The 21,974-nt window shown below is 41.6% G+C and overlaps 2 protein-coding genes across 3 annotated transcripts in view; both read right to left on the bottom strand.

The window, feature by feature from the left end:
- LOC311241389 (CCR4-NOT transcription complex subunit 2-like) overlaps nt 1-10,958 on the bottom strand; it is a 64,558-nt gene extending 53,600 nt beyond the window's left edge. Inside the window, exon 1 of the mRNA XM_084330195.1 lies at nt 10,921-10,958. The gene's annotated coding sequence lies outside the window, so the exon portion shown is untranslated. The remainder of the gene's footprint in view (nt 1-10,920) is intronic.
- A 759-nt stretch (nt 10,959-11,717) lies between these two features.
- LOC311241763 (uncharacterized protein) overlaps nt 11,718-21,974 on the bottom strand; it is an 85,399-nt gene continuing 75,142 nt past the window's right edge. For both annotated transcript variants that reach the window (XM_084330668.1, XM_084330669.1), the window contains 2 exons: nt 15,809-16,048; nt 11,718-13,595 (listed from right to left, as the gene is read on the bottom strand). In XM_084330668.1, the coding sequence (XP_084186794.1) occupies nt 12,730-13,595; nt 15,809-16,048 (1,106 nt within the window). In that variant the 3' untranslated portion in view covers nt 11,718-12,729. The remainder of the gene's footprint in view (nt 13,596-15,808; nt 16,049-21,974) is intronic.

The raw sequence follows: 21,974 nt of genomic DNA, 5'->3' as shown, positions 1-21,974 counted from the left end.
TCGGTAATAATAATAAGCCGCGTTTTTTCTTCCTTCTTCCCAAGATGCACAGACATAGATAGATAGATAGATAGATAGATAGATAGATAGATAGATAGATAGAGAGATAGATAGATAGATAGAGAGATTAGATGCAGTGTGCTTGTTTTGCAGTGAGTGCTGCGAGCAGTGGTAATAATAATCACTTCCTATATTTGGTTCGCGTTTGGTCCGATGAAGCGAACCGAGACCTACGTTTTTAAAGCTCTCGCTGACAACGTCGTTGTCATTATTAGAAGCAACGAGGAAACAAATGTAATGATCGTTTCGTTCATCGCATAGGCTATTTAATTTTAGCCTATTTTAATACAATTCAAATAATCAAATTGTGCTTAGACTCAGGGAATTATTTTCACCGGACATTAAGACCGGAGAAATTAAATATGTCGGACTTCAAGAGATTTTGCCGGACAAATACCGGTAATTACCGGCTAACGGAAACGCTGAACCAATCATCCAGCTAATAAATAATCCCCAAAGTCATCAAGCAAGCAAGGTGTCCACTGTCCAGTCAAACAACCAGTTGGTCATCCAGCCATCAAACCAGCCAAACTCACACTTAACACATTCATGGCCAACCACGTATATACGTGATTTGGCGCCATGCTTAAAGGGCCAACCACGTGGTAAACTTGTTTTTGCTTTTATTGCATTTTAATAACCTACTCAATGTCACCGAGCGGCACTGCAGATTTACCCTACTTTTGGGATTAGGAAAAGTGCATTACTGGCCAGATCCTCGTAGGGGCGCTGTCTCGATAATGCAGTGTTCCCTGTGGCAGAACGGATGATGTTTTTTTTCATCCTGCAGTGAATTTTCATGTTAGCCTGAAGCTATGCCTGTAGCCTGTAGCTTGGAATACTTTTTGGGACGCTGAATTCAGTATGCAGTAAAGGAATATAGCATCAGCCAATGGACATATCGATTAGGGATGCCCCGATCGATCGGCCAGCGATCGGTATCGGCCGATATTCAGTATAAATATGAGATCGGTGAATTCCGATAATGCTTTATTTTCGCCGATCGTGAAAACCAATCGAAAAACATGATCCAATTCTTAGCGGAGATCTCACTCGCTGACTTCTCTCTCAGACACACAGAGCTGCAGCGCACTGCTCCTCCGCCTCCTCCCCTGCCCCTCCCGCACCTGTGTCAACACAGAGGCTCCTATTGCCTCGGGAAATAGTCTGCTCTAGTCTAGTGCATGCGACCGTGAGCTAACGTTAGCTACGTAGCTATCGTTACTGTTTAAACAAAATTACCCAGTCAACTATTCACTTTAGTTTAATACATGAGGCATTGTCTAACGGTATCTAGCTGGCTAGCTACTGATAGCTGCTGATATCAACAAATGCTCCAGCAATAGTCGAGTGCATGATACCTCCATTAGCTCGGTAGCCAACGTTAGCTCACGTTAGCTCTATATGAAATGTCCCAGTTAGGGCTGTCTTAAATACTTCGAAGCTTCGTTCGATGGCATGAGCTTCAAACATTAAAAAAAATCCAAAATGCATCCCCTTGGAGTTGTATACAACGCCACACAAAATATTAATAAGGCTATGCCTATGCTGCTATGACTAATGTGTTACCAAGTTGGCTAATTTAATTGTAATCATCTGCTTTTGTAGGTGCATTGTCTGATATAATTATAAATTATAAATTAAATATAATATAATTGTTTGCTTGATAGACAAAGGTTGCAACATAATTAATCGCTTCAATTTCCTCGGCCCCGAAGCTTCGATTTCCAAAAAAAGCTTCAAAGGTCAGCCCTAGTCCCAGTAAACTAAATAGTTCACTGAGGCGTTGTCTTAACGTTATCTAGCCGGCTAGCAGTAGCTACAGATAGCTCCTGATATTAATGTCTTATAACATTGATTCAATGCGTATTCGAGCTGAGGGCATGCTGAATGTGATTTGACCAAAGCAGAGTATACTGGTAGGGTCCAGCTGCAGCGCCGGAGAATCCTGGCTACATTTGGAGGCTACTCCAGTATACACACAGACAGTGGAGCTGTTTGCAGATAGCGAGCATTTTGACTTGTTGCGTGGTGGCGATGTCTCACAGATAATACAACTACAAGTATGATTATAAATATATATATTTTATATAATTTTTTTTTTAAATAATATATTTAATTATTATTATTATTTTTAACCAAAAACGATCGGTATCGGCCGATATGGCTCATAGACGATCGGTGATCGGTATCAAAAAACGTGATCGGGGTATCCCTAATATCGATCTACCAGATGGTGATCGATAACTGGGAAATCCTTTTTGGGATCCAACCGGCCCACGGTAAGAGCTTTTTTATGTAAATTTCATGCTGATCAGGCCTTGCTTTGATAGCCAACCAGCCGATCAGCGAATGAGGCTAATGAGGCTAATGCCGTTATTGGTAATCAATAATCAGAAACGACGTCCCCCGCCCCCCCCTTCATGCATTCATGGTGGACCATGATACCGATAATATGCATTTTGAGTTTTAGCTCTAGCTTGTGTATAGCCGAAACGCCATTCGATTTAACGTTATTAGCTTAGCGCCCTGTATCTCACCTTCCAGGAAATACCCCAGACCAATCCGATATAGTTCATATTCACGACGCTATAAAAAGGGAACGTATTGATGACTTTTTTTTATTTAAGGCAAATTGAAGGGACGGTTTATAGTGTCAATTGACAATGACAATGGACAGATAGCAATAATATAAAGTATAGATTTAGCTCTACAAACAGCCTCACGCTAGGGCTGGGCGATATGGAAAAAAATCATATCGCGATAACGATATGATAATGTTATCATATTTCTCGATATCGATAATTATCGAATTGTTATAAGTATAAAAAAAAAACAGATGTATGTTTATTTTGCAGCAATTCTTTGTCATTGCCGCCATCTTTAGTGTTACATCCCCTCACACTCCAGTTCTCAGGCTGCAGCTGGTTTAAAAGCGAAAGTAAACCGGCTTCTCTGCTGGCTGTGGCTCCAGGGGAGTTGAACAGTTCTGGCTCTGCTAGTTTATTTTCGATCTTTTGGCGCTTTTTTGGTGGACAAACCACTGCACATGTGCACCGTGACTCGTGACTGGAGTCTAGTTCTGCTAGCACACATAGCATACTGTGTACAGACGGTTTCAAACTGTATTTTAAATTAGAAAGCAAACAAAATAAATGGACTAGAGAAAAATAAATCTCAATTTGGTCAGTATTGTCATTTGGACAAGCAAAGCCATTACTTTAAGTTGCAGGCAAGAAAGACAAGTCTGTCCACTGTCTCTGGTTTTAAAACTGCCCTGTTGCAGGTCACAAAAAAATAAAATAAAAAATAAAACGATTTTTCGATTTTTTTTTATTTCGATATTCGATATCGATTATTAAAATATATTGCGATATTTATCGTTATCGTTATATCGCCCAGCCCTACCTCACGCACAATGAAAGGTTGTTATGATAAGCTGGCCTTATAGAGTGAGATTAGATGGATCCCAGTGGCCCCGAAAGTGTTAAGACACACAAACACACACACTGTAGTCACACACACCGACAACCAAGAGATTATTGACAATGCTGCCAAAAAAACTGAACAAGCTAGTGAGGATTTGGGACAAAAAAAGCTAGACTAGACTAGGACATGAAACCCAAACACACGTCATCACAACTAGACTAGACTAGGACATGAAACCCAAACACACGGCACAACAAAACTAGACTAGACTAGGACATGAAACCCAAACACAACGCACAACAAAACTAGAACATGAAACCCAAACACACGGCACAACTACACGCAAACGTCATCTCTTCCAACATGGAGGACAAACGGGCTTAGTGAATATTCCGTGAAAGGCCTCAATTGGAAGAAATACTTCAAGATGTTACCCGCCTTGTATTAGGATTTCTCCGACATTCACAGCCAGGGAACAGAATAAGCACCTGCCAAGCGCCAAATGCGTGTAGATTTAAGGTTTGGCGAGTAAAAATGAGAGGTCTGCCTGGCGTGTAGTTCATATCGATACTCTTATTTTGAAAATCCTGTGCGGGTCTCATTTCCGCCCCAAGCGCAGCTCCAGTCATAATATCTTTGGCTCCGGCAGCTAGCAACGTTCGGTTCATATGATACTCTTATTTTGAAAAACCCTGTAGCAACTCCGCGCGTCATATCCGCCCAGTCCGTGCTTCTGAAAGCAGAGCAGCGCTACACAGCAGTGCGCCTACATAACCCGAAATAAGTCCGTGGTGGGCAGGGGTGAGGTGGGTTCTAGAAGTAAGGTCAAGCAGTAGTCTGACCAGTTTGTTTTGTGATGTTTGTAATCTTGTTTTTAGTGCCTTTGAAGTGCAAGCATAGTTGTAGTACCATTGGGTATTCTTGTTTACCAGAGAGGTGATCCGGATCATCCGGTACAAGAATCTTGTTCGTTGGTTGACTTTTTCGATTACATTGGTTGCCATTTTGACACAGGAAGGATTTGCCTCTAGGATGGAACCCACGTATGTAATTTCATCTTTCCTTGTGACAATGTTGTCACCCACTGTAACGGAGAAGCCGTTGGCCTTGCAGAGTTTGTTATTTGTGATATTGAGCTGTACTGTACCGATTCTGCAATCTGTTCATTAAAGTTTTCAATCAATCAATCAATATGAAGCTAGCAAAGCATAGTGGTACATATACAGCTGTAATATGAAGCTAGCAAAGCGTAGTGGTCTATATGGCTGTGATATGAAGCTAGCAAAGTGTGGTGGTACATACAGCTGTGATATGAAGCTAGCGAAGTTTACTGCAACGAATGTTATAATAAAAGCCCTTCGTTCTATACACTTGTCTGATTGAAAACTTTATTAACACGGTACAACTCGGCACGCTCTGAGCAAAGAAAGGAACTGAGATATGAATTGAGTAACGCTTGCCTTGCTATGGTCCGGTAAATACGCTGATGTTATTGAACGTGTAACTATATAACGTTAATGCCACAAAACGATAAGTAGTAATAATAAGAAGAAGAAAGGGTCGGGGGGGTAACCGCCCGGCGCGCCGCTACCACCCCTGCCCGCGACACAGAGTGAACGGCGCACAACCAGAGGGGAGACTTCGAATCCGTGTTTCACTTTTAATAACAAATGCGTGCTTGCCGAATCCCAAACAATATTCATGCTGCAAAGTCATCCTCTAAAGATAGACATTTAGACTAGAGGCAGGCTATATGCTATAAAGAGTAGACTACAAAAAAAAATAAAAATGCATTCAAACTTTTTTTTTTTTTTTTGTGTGTTCAAGTTCAAGTTTCTTTAATAGTTGTCATACAGAAGTACAGAATACTTTTATACAAAATGCTTCTTACTGTTACACTCCAGAGACTGTGCTAGACAAGATAAGTGTGAAATAAAATAGTATAGCATGTAAAATAGAAGTAAAAATAGAGGTCACAGTGTTCAGTATAGACGTACAATGTTCGATGCAGAATAGAAGTAATGTACCGCTACACTGTGCGGTAATAACCGCAGCGGTAGGAAATATTTCGCAAATTTTGTGCGGTAAGGAAAACATCAATACCGCGGCAGCTCTAGTACATACATACAGCTGTGATATGAAGCTAGCAAAGTGTAGTGGTACATACAGCTGTGATATGAAGCTAGCAAAGCGTAGTGGTCTATATGGCTGTGATATGAAGCTAGCAAAGTGTAGTGGTACATATACAGCTGTGATATGAAGCTAGCAAAGCATGGCGGTACATATACAGCTGTGATATGAAGCTAGCAAAGTGTAGTGGTACATACAGCTGTGATATGAAGCTAGCAAAGTGTAGTGGTACATATACAGCTGTGATATGAAGCTAGCAAAGTGTAGTGGTACATATACAGCTGTGATATGAAGCTAGCAAAGCGTAGTGGTACATACAGCTGTGATATGAAGTTAGCAAAGCGTAGTGGTACATACAGCTGTGATATGAAGTTAGCAAAGCGTAGTGGTACATACAGCTGTGATATGAAGCTAGCAAAGTGTAGCGGTACATACAGCTGTGATATGAAGCTAGCAAAGTGTAGTGGTACATATACAGCTGTGATATGAAGCTAGCAAAGTGTAGTGGTACTGGTACATACTCTGTGATATGAACAGGGAACAAAATAAGCACACGCCATTCGCCAATGGCTTGTAGATTTAATGTTTGGCGACTAGAAATTAAGATCTGCCCGCCACCTGACGGCTAACAAAATCCACTGCATCAGCGGGAGCTTGGTGCTGGATTTTGCGAGAAGCATGCAGCTGCAGAGCAGCAGTGTTTTCAGCTCCGGTCTGGGGACCGCTCAGTAGGGATGGGTACCTTTCACATTTGAACCGATACCGGTACCGGTACCTGTGAATCGATACCGGTACCCAACGGTACCTTTTTTCGGTACTTTAGTCTCAAGAAATTTAATTTACCTACCTCAGTCGTAAAAAAAAAATCCAAACTTCAAATAACTACAATTTCGACAGTTTTCGGCTTGTCATTGCTCCGACTGCTTTGTTGTTGAATCAAGTCAAATCCTAGGTAAGCATATATTGTGCGTGTGAACGTTGACATGAAAAAAAAAAAAAAAAAAAAAAAAGTAAAAAAAAAAAGTAAAAAAAAAAAAATTAATACAAAATAGTTCAAGTTCAAGTTCAAGTTCTTTAATAGTTGTCATACAGAAGTACAGAATACTTTCATACAAAATGCTTCTTACTGTTACGCTCCAGAGACTGTGCTAGACAAGATAGTATCAAATAACATAATAACATAATATAGCATGAATTTAGAAGAAGAAAATGAGGTCACAGTTGTTCGGTATAGACATATGTACAATGTTCTGAGTTACCATATAATATACAATACACAACTATGCAGTGTACTAATGTACAGTACTATCTAGTGCAAAGCAGAAATGGGATGAGGTACAATTTTAGGTACAATTTACAGTAAGGTGTACGAGTTGTAGTGCAATCCTTCATCCATAAATATAAAGTGTGGGGAGTGGGTGCTACAGTGTGTTTGTTTAAAGTGGGTGTGTGCTATAAAGTGTGTGTAGTGGGTGCTGCAGTGTGTTTGTTTAAAGTGAGTGTGTGCGTGTGGATGTGTGTGCTATGTGTGTTTGGTGGTTGTTGTTGTGTAGTGTTCATTCATTGTTCGTTTAGCAGCCTGATGGCCTGGGGATAGAAGCTACTTCTGAGTCTTTCTGTGCTCGCCTTGAGACTCCTGTATCGCTTGCCTGACGGCAGCAGTTCAAAGAGGCAGTTGTTCGGGTGGCTCGAGTCCTTAATAATTCTCTTAGCCTTCCCCTTGCAACGCTTGTAGTAAATGTTCTGGAGGGTGGGGAGCCCCCCTCCGATTGTGCGTTCGGCTGAACGTGTCACTCTTTGTAGTCTGCTTTGGTCTTTTGCAGTGCTATTCCCAAACCAGGAGGTGATGTTGCCGGTCAAGATGCTCTCTATTGTACATGAGTAGAAGTTCTTAAGGATCTTCTGGCTGACTTGGAACTTCCTTAGGCGCCTGAGGAAGTAGAGGCGTTGTCGTGCCTTCTTCACCACACTGTTAATGTGTATGGTCCATTTCAAGTCCTCGGATATGTGGGCTCCGAGGTACTTGAAGCTGTTGACTCTCTCAACCGGTGCCCCGTCGATGCTGAGGGGGCTGTAGTCCTTGACCCCCGACCTCCTGAAGTCCTGAAGTCCAAATATTTTTCGGTTTCTCACTTGATTCGATACTCGGTAGTACCGACGTGTTTCGGTTTGGTACCTCAAAAGTACCGAATTCGGTACCCATCCCTACCGCTCAGCAGCGCCCCCCACCCAACAGCTGAATTGCCAATGGCTGAATTAGAGTACTGCACCGTGCGGGCACCGCTGGTGGGTTCTGTGGCTCTGCAGCTGGATGGATGCTTCTCGCAAAATCCAGCACCAAGCTCCCGCTGACAACATCGTTGTCATTCCTGCTTGGTGAAGCAACGATGAAACAAATGTAATGATTGTTTCGTTCATCGCATAGGCTATTTAATTTTAGCCTATTTTAATACAATTCAAATAATCAAATTGTGCTTAGAGGGAATTATTTTCACCGGACATTATGACCCGAGAGATTTAAATGTTCGGACTTCAACAGACTTCAACTTTTTTCTCACAACGGGTCAAGTGCATCTAACATGCTTTGCACCATCGCCATTCCTTTATGCCCACATCGCCCGAAATGAACATTACGTTATCAGAGGCAGAGCAGAGCCATAGAGAACAGTGTGGACTGAGGAAAGGGAAATGGGGGGGGGGGGGGTGCGTGCGTTTGGAAAGACGATGAAGTCAGTCAGGAGTATATTATAGTAAACTGAGGATTACTGAGGATGGACAGATAATGTTGATATTCAAATATAAAAAAGTTTCGAGAGGAGTGGAAGTTTGAAGACAGACTAGACTACAATATAATGCGGGGGTGGTGAGTTGAAACAGTGTGTGTGATTGATTGATTGATTGAAAAGTTTATTAACAGATTGCAGAATGGGTACAGTACAGTACATACAATTGTTAAGGGGATGCAGACCAGAGAAAGACTTGTCTTGTTTACATCAGGGTCCCCCATTTTCAATTCATCATAACATAATATGATGTGTCCCGACCCCACTTCTATGTTTCAATAAATTATTTGCATTTAAAACTATTAACACTGGCTCATTCCTTCAGTCCACTCAAAATTATGCTAATATTCCTTATGTTGTTTATGATATTAATTGGAAATAGCATATGAGAGTATTATAGTAATAATAACACATGGCGATATACTAAAAAGCTATTTATAATTTTTGGCTGGTAAAAATTCTGCCTGGCTGGTAGTTTTTAAAATCTACCAGCCAAATGGCTGGTAAGTCAAAAAGTTAAGTTTGTTCCCTGGATGAAGCTAGCAAAGTGTAGTGGTACATACAGCTGATATGAAGCTAGCAAAGTGTAGTGGTACATACAGCTGTGATATGAAGCTGGCAAAGTGTAGTGGTACATACAGCTGTGATATGAAGCTAGCAAAGTGTAGTGGTACATATACAGCGGTGATATGAAGCTAGCAACGTGTAGTGGTACATATACAGCTGTGATATGAAGCTAGCAAAGTGTAGTGGTACATATACAGCTGTGATATGAAACTAGCAAAGTGTAGTGGTACATATACTCTGTGATATGAAGCTAGCAAAGTGTAGTGGTACAGCTGTGATATGAAGCTAGCAAAGTGTAGTGGTACATACAGCTGTGATATGAAGCTAGCAATGCGTAATGGTACATATACAGCTGTGATATGAAGCTACTAGCTAGCAAAGTGTAGTGGTACATACAGCTGTGATATGAAGCTAGCAAAGTGTAGTGGTACATACAGCTGTGATATGAAGCTAGCAAAGTGTAGTGGTACATACAGCTGTGATATGAAGCTAGCAAAGTGTAGTGGTACATACAGCTGTGATATGAAGCTAGCAAAGTGTAGTGGTACATACAGCTGTGATATGAAGCTAGCAAAGCGTGGCGGTACATATACAGCTGTGATATGAAGTTAGCAAAGTGTAGTGGTACATACAGCTGTGATATGAAGCTAGCAAAGTGTAGTGGTACATATACAGCTGTGATATGAAGCTAGCAAAGTGTAGTGGTACATACAGCTGTGATATGAAGTTAGCAAAGCGTAGTGGTACATACAGCTGTGATATGAAGTTAGCAAAGTGTAGTGGTACATACAGCTGTGATATGAAGCTAGCAAAGTGTAGTGGTACATACAGCTGTGATATGAAGCTAGCAAAGTGTAGTGGTAAATATACAGCTGTGATATGAAGCTAGCAAAGTGTAGTGGTACATACAGCTGTGATATGAAGCTAGCAAAGTGTAGTGGTACATACAGCCATGATATGAAGCTAGCAAAGTGTAGTGGTACATACAGCTGTGATATGAAGCTAGCAAAGCGTAGTGGTACATACAGCTGTGATATGAAGCTAGCAAAGTGTAGTGGTACATACAGCTGCGATATGAAGCTAGCAACGTGTACTAGTGGTCTATATGGCTGTGATATGAAGCTAGCAAAGTGTAGTGGTCTATATGGCTGTGATATGAAGCAGCTAGCAAAGTGTAGTGGTCTATATGGCTGTGATATGAAGCTAGCAAAGTGTAGTGTTCTATATGGCTGTGATATAAAGTGTAGTGGTCTATATGGCTGTGATATGAAGCTAGCAACGTGTACATTATACACAGCAGGGAACCAGCAAGTGACAGGTTGGCTGTTTCTCAAATAGGTCACCGCTTGTAAACAATAGGTAACGTTACGTGGCTCGCAGTCAAGACAGTGCGTTTGGTATAAATGCAAGACTGTCTGCATCAACATTAGCACGTCTACCTAGATGTACTGCTGCAGTACCAAACATACTTCTTCTGACTGCAATAGACGAACCATAGTTTAGCCTTCTGGTCAATAGCGGCTAATATTGTCTTAGCTATAGCACGGTGTGTGTGTGTATTGGAAACATTAGCACAAGCTAACCCACTCTAACATGACGCTACAGTAGTAGCGTCAGCCCTGTGGTTGAGCTTAGTGATAACAACAACATTAGCTGGTCGATCGACGAATGGACAGAACATTTGGGAGGGAGAGGGGAGGGTTTTTGTGTTGCTGTTGTTGTTGTTATTGTGGTGGTTTGGGCCTGCTACGCCTCCGTCCATCTCTCCGCCTCAGACACAAAAAAACACACAAACCCGATCATGAAACTAAACTACGGTCGCGGTTGAAACCTTCAAACTGCTCAGATGTATCTGATTCAATAAACAGTCACGTTCGACCGTGGATCACACACGTCGGGCTTTAAAGGGAGTGATGATTTGTGAAGAAAAATAAGATTGAAAGAGGCTCACCGCATCAATCTGCCTTCCCCGCTACAATCCAAGATGGCTGTAGTTTTGTGTCGCCAGTCATCGAGGATGCTGGGATGCCTTTCCCCTCTGACCCCCCTCCTCCACCACCTCCTCCTCCTCTTCTCTCTCCTCCTTCTCTCCTCTCCTCCACCTCACCTCACCTCTCCTCCACCTCACATCTCCTCTCTTCGATGAATACCAATTATTATGTGAAACTTTGGAAGGCTGATTCTCATCTTATTAATTTAGCTGGAAATTAGGAACTTTTCTGGACTCTTTTTGTATCACAAACAGTACTGTATTTGCAAATCTGGTATGTCATAAATGTAGCAGTACTGTCTATCTGTATGTCTCCCCACTCTGTCTGCAGCAGGTCTCCACTCATTTCTTGAGAAAGTGTTATGGTACAGGATGTGTTCTCTTTGGCTAGCAGTAGTAGCAGTGTTTGGGTCCATGTACTGTAGCACAAGTGCACAACTAACATTAACGGTTAGCTAGTCACAACTTCAGCGCGTCCATATTAATGGTATATGACTACACAAAGTGGGTGACATGTTGTTGGCACAATTTGGAAATGCACAAACATTTGATCTTTTAGATATGGTAACGTTACTCGTTTCCAACTCGGTCTTCCTGCAACAACTCACACCTTGCAGGATTTCAGAGTGAGATTTCTGTTTCAGTGGCAAAAACAAGCACTTTTAGTGGTAACCAACTTAAAAATACAAAAAAGGACAGTTAAAAGTAGAGGTAGAATCTTTATTAGAGTACCTTTTACATACCTGAAGTTTGTCCTCTGCATTCAACCATCCTAACTACTTACTAACTAGCAGTGGGCAGCCACAGTCTGGCACCCGGGGACCGACTCCAGATCTAATACCCAGCATGCATGACTTTACATTGTCACTGTGATCTGAAACTTATAATTCTACACTACAACCACTTTTTATACTCCAAAAAAGGGCCAGCCCATAAGGATAGTTCACATTGCAGGTTATCGTGATCACACAAACATATTATTTTTAAGGTCAAAAACATTAAAGTTAAATGATCTTGTGGAATTTAAAACGGCACAATTAATGTATAAAGCAAAAGGTAATGTACTTCCAGGAAACATTCAAGAACTGTTCTTTGATAGAGAGGGGGGTTATAATCTGAGGGGAGAACTCAATTTAAAAGTTCTTAGTGTACGCACTACCATGAGAAGACACTGCATCTCAATATGTGGAGTGAAACTGTGGAACAGTCTGAATGTGGTGCTAAAGCAATGTCCAAACATGAGACAATTCAAACTGATGTATAAGGAAATGATGTTCACAAGGTACAGGGATGAGGAAGGGACTTGATATTCACGGGTGTTTACATTTTTATTTTATTTCTTTCATGTTTTACATATGTTTTTATTTTTAATTTTTTTGCATATTTGTTTTGAAATGTTTTAAATTGGTACACTCATTTGAGTAGTGGAAAAGGGGTAGGATTAAATAAGTGTATACTTCTTCCTACTCCTTTTCGAACATGTAAATTGAGTTATGTTTTGCTTTTCTTTAGTTATTTATTTTGTTTGTATTTATTTACATGTTCGAAATAAAGATTTCAAATCAATCAAATCAAACTTCCTCCACAGTAAACACTAAATTAATCTAGTTTCAGTCCGCTTGTAAATACAAGAGCTTGTCCACATTAGTTTGTGGCTAACTAAGTTATCCAGTGTGTAGAACAGGATTGTGCTGAGAAAGGACTCTATTGACAACATTATTGGCTACTGGGCTAGGGTTCCAAAACTGTAAACTATCCCTTTAATGCTGGTTATCTGTGACTGTGCAAATGGACTCCCATGTTATCCTTTCGTGCAAATCTCTTGCCGCACTTAAGACACTGGAAGGGTTTCTCTCCCGTGTGAGTTAGACTGTGGCCTTTCAGCCCACTCTGACTATGGAAGCATTTCTCACAGACAGGACAGCGGTACGGACGTTCTCCTGTGTGATATCGCTGATGTAATTTCAGTCTACTTAATGTTATGCAACACTTTCCACAAACATCACAATGATAAGGCCGCTCCCCTGTGTGCTGGCGTGAGTGAACCAACAAGCCCCCGGCGTGAGAGAAGCCCTTCCCACAGTCACTACACAGATATGGTCTCTCTCCTTTATGCATCCTGAGGTGACTTTTTAATGTGTGATTAAGTGTAAACTTCTTTTCACATAATGTACAGGCATATGGACACTCCCCAGTGTGAGTGCGTTCATGAACTTTTAAAGCGGTTTTAGTTCTAAGGGCTTTGCCACAATAGGAGCAGAGATGAGGCTTATGGCCAGTATGCATCTGGAGATGTTTCTCAAGATAAACCTCTGATTTGAATTTCTCCTCACACTGGTCACACTTGAATGGCTTCACCAAGCTGTGAACAGTATTTTGATGTCGTTTCATAACCGATCTTTTTCCAAAACTCTTCCCACACTGAGGACAGGCGTGTTTCTTGGTTATCTTGGTAGAACAGCTGTTGGGTCTACAGGATGGTAGGAGGTCTTCAGCTCCATCTCCTGTAGAGTCCTGGATCCTTTCAGCCCCTGGATTTCTGTCCTTTCTCCTCAGGTGGCATTTCACCTTCCTCTCATTATTAACTGGGACCTCCGAGCAGATGTTCTCCAGGACGAGAAGGTCCACTGGCATTTCTAAAGACAGACAACACCACAAGAGAAACAGGGTTACTTATTGTTTCTCCAGTGTCATGTACAGACTAACAGTGTCATGTACAGACTAAAACAGAAATGCTCCATCTTGTTGATCCTGGGACCTAAACAGAGCTAACTTGAGTTCACTAGCCCTCTTGTAATGAGGCAGGAACCTACCAGAAAAAAGACCTGCTACTGTACATATTTTCTGTCTGGATCATAGAGATATAGAGATATATAGAGTGTGCACTTCTAGAAAATCCTCTTCTTCAATGAGGATTATTTGTGCCAATGGTTTTATGGTGGTAAGGCTTGGCATTGCCTTCCATCAAGCTAAACCACATGCTGGTCTATCAGCTGGTCTATCAACATGCTAACAAATAAACAAACAAATAAAAAGTGACCCATGCATTGGGGTAAATGTGGCGGAAGCTGAAAACCAACAGTTTATAATAAATATGTTATTTTCACCAGTGTAATAATAAAGTTATTCTGTATAATAATAATACATTTGTTATGTATTATTATAATGATTAAAGGTGGCATTCTGTATTATAATAACTAATGTGTTATTGTGTATTATAATAATAATAATAATAATAATAATAATAATAATAATAATAATAATAATAATAATAATAATAATAATAATAATAATAATAATAATAATGGTAATAATAATAAAAAAGTGTTATGCATTATTATTTTTATTATTATTATTATTTATATTTAAAAAGAAATCTTTTCCCCCCTCCTTTTTCCTCCGTTTTTCTCCCATCCCAATGTTAGTCGTTATGCCAATTCCCAATCCCCTTCCTGGTCGCTGTGCACCTACCCCCCACATTCGGTCTGGGAGAGTGGAGGCTATCACGTGCTTCCTCCGACACACATCTATCCAATCAACCGCTTCTTTTCACCTGGCAGCGCGGACTCTCACTGAGCGGGTGTAACGTGTGGAAGGATCACACTACCCCCCTAGATCCTATCCTCGCTGAGCAGGCGCCCCGACCGAACTGTAGGAGTCGCTGTTTCCAACGACCAGGACCCACCATCAGCTTTCCCACCCCTAACACTGCCAATTGTGTTAGTATGAACGACCAGCCAAGCTGATAGCAATGTGGAGAGCTGGGCTCGAACCCAGCATCTCCTGCATTGGTGGCGAGCGCCTTGCCCACTACACCACCTAGCCGCCCCCAGAAAAAATATTTTTATAATTATTATATATATATTTTTTTCTTAATTTCTTTATTGCAGGAAAAGTAGTACATACATTTACAATCGTCAATATTATACATTTTCCATCTTTTCTTCTTTTCTTCCCCTTTCATTTCCCTTCCCCTCCCTCATACCCACCCCATCCCCCCCACACCGAGATTTTTGAAGACACATCTGCAAAACAATTATTATATATTTATGATAATTATTATTATTATTATTATTATTATTAAATAGAATAACTTTCTATAGGCTTGCCATGGTAGTCAGTGATACTGGTGGCATTCTGTGTTCAGGCATCCACTGAGTAAATTAATTGCCTACTGCCCCTTTAACAACTTATCCTTGTTAAGTTTCAGTTTCACTTGTAGAGAGGAATTAACTTCACGAGACTGAATACTAGAGAACAGATGACATGTTACAACAATGGCAGAGGATTATTTGGATATAAACACAGTAGCAGTTCAACTGGAGAGGAGCTCAGATGATCAGTCCGGAAAAGTATGTTTCTTTTTTTTCTTTTCTTTTCCTGTTAGAGTCCGGCGGGGGAGAATGTTGGTGTGTGTGTTGGCGACGCGTGTGTGTGTCTTTCCATTGGTTTCATTTGGTTAACATTATTGGGCGAACAAGAAAACGAAAGAAAACTGTACAATTGTAATGACCCTGCAGCTGTTCCAATGTAAATGTGCCTTCCTCCGTGCACTTTCGCCCGCTCTGAAGTTGGACTCGGTGTGCCCGGCCACGCGTGCTGTTCTCGCACGGAACCCGCGAGTGCCTGCATGCGCGACTGGTGTGTTTGCGCTGTGAGGCGTATTCATCGTATGGCTGCACGTACCGCACCGTGACGGCCGTACCGTAAATTTGCGGGACGAATACACGTACCGTTACACCCCTAGTTATTATGTATTATTAAAGGTGATATTTTGTATTATTATTAATAATACATGTGCTATTATTATTATGTATTATAAAAATAATGATAAATGTGTTATTCTCACCAGTGTCAGTTTCTGGAGAAGACAGAGGTGCCCTCAGTGGAGACGGTTCTTCCTCCTGCTGTTGCTGGAAGTTTGATCCCACAGCCTCATTAGACCCTTCATCAGTCCCATCCTCCTCTTCTTCATGGGCATCTCTCTCAGACGGCTTGTTTTCTTCCTGCCACGTCTTTCTCTCTTCCTTCTCTCTCCGTCTTTGCAATGATCCCTCAGCTCCCTCATTTAGCTGGTTTTCCTCTAGAGCTGTGGGATATAGAAGAAATGTACTCAGAATCATAATCATAAGCTATTTTAGTTAATTTTCAAATGCCCAACCTCTTTAACTTGCATATTGTAAGAGGCTGGTTTTCCAGGAATTCCAGCACTTTAGCTTGAAATGTTAAGCACTTTGTTCTTTAAAGCCACAATTGGCTACATCATAAAGTCATTTTAGGAAGCTTACTACAACAACATGAACGTTAAAATTACAAAATTGTTGTCATTTGTCAAATACACAACAATACGGGGGGCATTGCAGGTAATGAAATTCTTCAGGTAAATTATTTACAGAAAGTGTCTTGCATGTAGTGTATGGTAAGGTGCAGTGCAGGGTGCGTGTGTGTCCAATAACAATAAGTAGTATGATAAATAAAATATAAAAATGAGGTAGGATAAAATAAAATACGGTCAGCCGGAGCCCTCTAGGTCTCCCTGGCTCATCTGCCTACGTTGGAATTGCAATGACAATCAAATATCACCAGGTGGCAGTATCGCCTACCTTTTGAACTGGAATGGCTTGGTGTGGATACACCTATTCTCTTTTAATTTTTTTTGCAAGGGCCTCTCCTCCTCGGAGCGACAGAGCGATCGCCTCAAGATTTTTTTGCCTGAAGCCTCAGTGTTTCCTACTAATTACCTAGACTGTGGCGGCCTGCCAGTCTAATTAGTCCTGCCACAGTTTTATAATGAACCAAAAAAATGAATTTCTTTTTTTATATATATATTTTTTTAATATAAAGTTTGCCAATAGGGATGTATCAGTAGTATTGGCAGTGGTAGTAGTCGTAATAGTAATCCAGTATATTTTTTTATTTTCTAAAAAATAAACCAGTTCAACACAGGTAACCACTTTTGCTTCAATTCTTTGATGGCTCAAATGTATGCTCTAGTCCAGTGGTTCCCAATCCTCTCCTCGAGGCACCCCAGCCGTTCAATGTATTTGTTAAATTCCACCACCAGTACCACACTTGATTCAACTAATAAAGGGCTAGTTATGTTGGTGTGCTGGTGGTGGAATTTAACAAAACATGCTCGACAAACACGATCACAGTTTCTAGTTAGAACGACCCCCCCCCCCTCCTTGATGATTTTGTGAAGACACATGTGTACATGGTATATACCTTTGATTTGGGAGTATTTGGGGTTTCAGGTGATCAACCACAACGATTTGGGCTTATTGCATATAACGTGTCATATCTCACGATCTATGAAAAAAGACTGGATTATTTTGTAAACGAGCGATGTTTAGCATGTAATAGTCACACAAACTACATTGTGTAGAAATGAACTGATTAGTCAGTAATAGACTGTGAACAATACCTGTCAAATGAGCCATACTATTGTCTCCATAGCTATAATACAGAAGACACGATGGGTCTGCAAACATCACTAAAATGGTCAATAACGCTGGCGCCAGGCGGTACAGATGGGGAAAGGGCGTGGCACTCAAAGAGTTAAGGTGCAGTGCAGGGTGCATGTGTCTTATATGCGTGTGCGTGTGTGTGTGTGTGTTCAATCGTTTTTCTTTAAGAGGTGTGTGTTCAAGAGTTTTTTTAATAGGGCTATCTCCTGTTCTTGTCCTTGTTCAGGAGTCTTGTGGCTTGTGGGAAAAAGCTGTCCCTGAACCTGCTGGTTCTTGTGCAGATGCTCCGGTACCATTTGCCAGACGGTAGCAGAGTGAAACGTTTGTGACTGGGGTGACTGTGGTCTCTGAGAATGTTCCGGGTTTTCCTTCTGCACCTCTGTGTGTAAGGGTCGTCCATGGCTGGCAGCTCAGTCCTTGTGATGTGTTTGCAGAGCCTTGCGGTCGGTGGCTGAGTAGTTGCCATACCAGGCAGTGATGCAGCTAGTCAGGATGCTCTCTATGGTGCACCGGTAAAAGTTGCACAGTATCCTGGAGTCCATGCTGAATCTCCTCAGCCTACGGAGGAAGAAGAGCCGTTGTCTCGCTGTCTTGACAATGATGCCGGTGTGATGAGACCAGGACAGGTCCTCGCTGATGTTGACTCAGAGGAACCTGAAGCTGTTGACTCTCTCCACCGCTGTCCCGCCGATGAATGGGGCCGTGCTCTCCCCCCTGGGACTTCCTGTAGTCCGCGATGAGCTCCCTCGTTTTGCTGACGTTGAGGTGGAGGTTGTTATCCTGGCACCATGCTGCCAGTGCACTCACTTCCTCTCTGTACTTCGACTTGTCATTGCCGGTGATCAGGCCAGCAAACTTGATCCTGTGTCGTCGTGTCGTCAGCAAACTTGATGATGGTGTTGGAGCTCTGTGTGGCCACACAGTCCCTCTGGTCCAGGTGGGAGAGGGCGGTGTGGAGGGTGAGGGCGATGGTGTCGTCTGTAGACCTGTTTGGTCTGTAGGCGAACTGTAGTGGGTCCAATGTGTCCGGTAGTGAGGAGGTGATGTGGGTTTTGACCATCCGCTCAAAGCACTTCATGAGGGTGGAAGTGAGAGCTACAGGGCGGTAGTCATTCAGGCAGAGGGCTTTTGCTTTCTTGGGGACAGGGACAATGGTGGTCTTCTTGAAATATGTGGAGACTATGGACAGTAGCAGGGATGTGTTGAAGATGTCCGTGAAGACATCTGCCTGCTCGTCTGCACATGTCCGGAGTTCTGCCAGGGTTACCATCCGGGCCAGGACCTTTTAAAGGTTTTACACACCTGTGCCCTAGTTAGTTCCAGTGGGCAGGAGTCCTGGGCCCTGTTCCTGAGTTAGCCGAATAATTTTCAGGATAACTTGACTTAAACTAGACCTTTCGGTTCCCTGACGTGCGATTTTCTAAATCACTATGGCAACAGATCAAAAAGTTTGAACCTGGTCTAGTTTAGTTTAGGTTTAGTTCAGTTAGCTGGATAAACCATGGCCACGCCCTCGCAAAGAAATGCCAGCTCCCTTCCTGAAATAATTCTCACAGTCTAGATCCCATTATACCATTCTGAATTATGTTTGTGCTTCGTTTTTCTAGAGGGGGCTTTTGAAATGTAAAATAATATACCTAAAATGCTGATAATAAATCATATTCAGCCTATGGATTTACTTTGTTCTAAATAATGCACGTCATATATACGGCGCTCGCGAGGTGCGATATACACACTATGTGGTTATTTTAATAACATCGGAGCATTGCAAATGTGAATCCCGCGGGGATGTTTTTAATTAATTAAATCTATCGGGCGTTTGGCTCCGATTAGTTTCATATTCTCGGCTGTGGATGTATTTGCGCCCGGATTGTGTTTCATTCAAGCATAAATTGAAGCGTCTTCATGTGTGGATTGTGTATATGAATTACGACTAATCTGAATATGTGGATTGTTGAATTGTGTCACGCACACGTTATTGTGATATTGTAACTGGGATTAAAATGTTTGAGGAGATGCGCTGTTTGACGGATTTGATGACGTGGATGTGACTTGAGAAAATGAATGAGCAATTGCAAGCCTTTGACGTTTTGATGAATGCATTTGAGAAAATGCATTTATCTGTTCAAGCACTGTTAGTGTTATCTGATGATGAACAAGAAGGTGATTAACATGACTGGTGTCACTGGTATAAACCAAAGGTTAATCAATTCAATGCATGTATGGATGATGTCCGAAACAGATTAAAACCTGATTAATAGTGAAACTGTATAGCCTCCAAGCCTCTCTGACACGTTATTTCGGGGGTCGCGCCTTGAAAACTTTGGGAACCATGTATTTATATAGTACATGATACCTAAGCACATACAGTACAGATATCCTCATAAGTATCTATTAATTCGTATCAATTAGATACTCTTTGGGCTTATTTTTGTCTACTTATTCTGAAAGAGCTGAAAAAATTATTTTCGCTAGCAAGATCTCATTCGATTATTCATTCCATTAAGCCTACTGCCAGCAGGCACATTTAAAGACATATAATCTGATTGATTGGGGTAATGAGGGACTTAAAATTTGCCTATAGATTATGCATTTTAACTTGTCGGCGAGGTTATTGAGCCGTACTGTATTGTACCCATTCTGCAATCTGTTAAAGTTTTCAATCAATCAATCAATCAATGCCGTTAGGATTTCGGCGATCGACACCTGTTGTCTTTTCAGGTGAGGCGGCCGCGCGCAATTATCCTGAGTATCAAGTCTGGTTTGAATTAACGAGACTGAATCAGCGTTCGAGGAACAGGGAAAGCCTGTATTCAAACATCGGGTTAATTGAATCTGGATAATGGGACTTTTGATCGACTTAGTTCAGGGGTCAGCAACCTTTACTATCAAAAGAGCCACTTTTCCCCCGTCCCACAAAATAAAATGCTCAGGGAGCCGCACAACCTATTTACCCTTAAAATGAAGGTAACACAGTGTATAACGTTTTATATATCCCCAAGCATACCCCACATTTAGCATAAAACGCCTGACAATTGCATACCCAAAGTAATTTGCAATTTATTATACTTTATACTTATAGCACACAGTTTGTTGCATTAATGGGAGGAGACAAAACACTGGTGTCTGTAGACCGACTTTGAAATAAAACCCTGAACTATGCAGCTCTATTCCTTCCCTTATTTGTGGAAAATCTATAAAATAAAAAGAAAAAATTTCGTTGTTCACAAATTTCACACCACATATCAGGCATACAGGTAAGCCTTTTGTTGACTAAATATCTTAGTTGATGAAATATATAAAAAAAAAAAAAAAAAAAAAACCTGACTTAGTTGAACCAGGTACAGGGAATAGGGCCCTGGTCTGGTGTGATATCCACAGCAGGGGTGTTGTCCTCAAACCGCACATAGAAGGTGTTAAGCTGCGGCTGGGTGGCGCAGCAGACATTGCGCTCGTCACCAACGCAAGAGACACCGGGTTCGACTCCGGCTGTCGGCGTTGCCTCCGGCTTGGGCCAGCCGTCATACTAATTCAATTGGCAGAATTAGCGGGTGGAAGTTGATGGGTGGTAATCTGGACGTTGTGGACAGCGACTCCTACAGGTCGGTCAGGGCGCCTGCACAGCAGAGACAGGAAATGGCGGGGGTAGTGTGAGCCTCTCACACGTTAAACCTCGCCAATGAGAGTCCACGCTGGCAGGTGAAAAGATGTGACAGGCTGCCTCCTCGTGTACCGGAGGCGACACGTGATGCAAGGCTTCTATCCTCCCTAAACCCGGCCAGTGGGGGACATATGCGAGCAACGTTCAGGACAGGGGAGGGAAGAATTGGCACAGTGGAATTGGGATGGGAGAAAAATAGAAAAAGAGGAGAAAGAGTGGATCAAAAAAAAGAAGGTGTTAAGCTCCTCTGGGAGGGAAGCAGACACCTCGACGGAACTGTTATTTTCATATTTCATTCATAGTCTGTGGTTGTTTTTTGTCCAGACCACATGTTTCTAGTGTTAGAGCCATGGTAGTTTGACTCTACCTTGTCCCTGTATTGTCTCTTTGCAGCCTTGATTGCCTTTTGGAGCTGTGATTATTATTATTATTATTATTATTATTATTATTATTATTATTATTATTATTATTATTATTATTATTATTATTATTATTATTATTATTATTATTATTATTATTATTATTATTATTATTATTATTATTATTATTATTGTTGTGAAGGGCCAGATTAAACTGAATATATATATGTATCGTTTGATATACTTTGTATATTATTTATATATATACACGGAATATCCCTTTACCTGCGTACAGACCAGAGTAATATTCGCTCTCCTATTGGACAGCGCCCCCAGGCGCCAACGCGCAAGCCCCCAACGGCAAGTTCAAAGACAACTCCAGGCATGTCAGAACATGCCCAGAGTCTGCGTAGTAATACGAGACAAGGACTGAGGTTGGGACTAGATATTCACTTAAGTATAAATACGGCGCAGGTGTAAACAGCAGTAATTCAGTTCAGTACCTTACCACCTTCACCACGAGTCAAT

Source organism: Notolepis coatsorum (genome assembly GCF_963971535.1).
Source record: "Notolepis coatsorum genome assembly, chromosome: 15".
Classification (NCBI taxonomy): domain Eukaryota; kingdom Metazoa; phylum Chordata; class Actinopteri; order Aulopiformes; family Paralepididae; genus Notolepis; species Notolepis coatsorum.
This window is presented reverse-complemented; position numbering and strand designations above follow the sequence as displayed.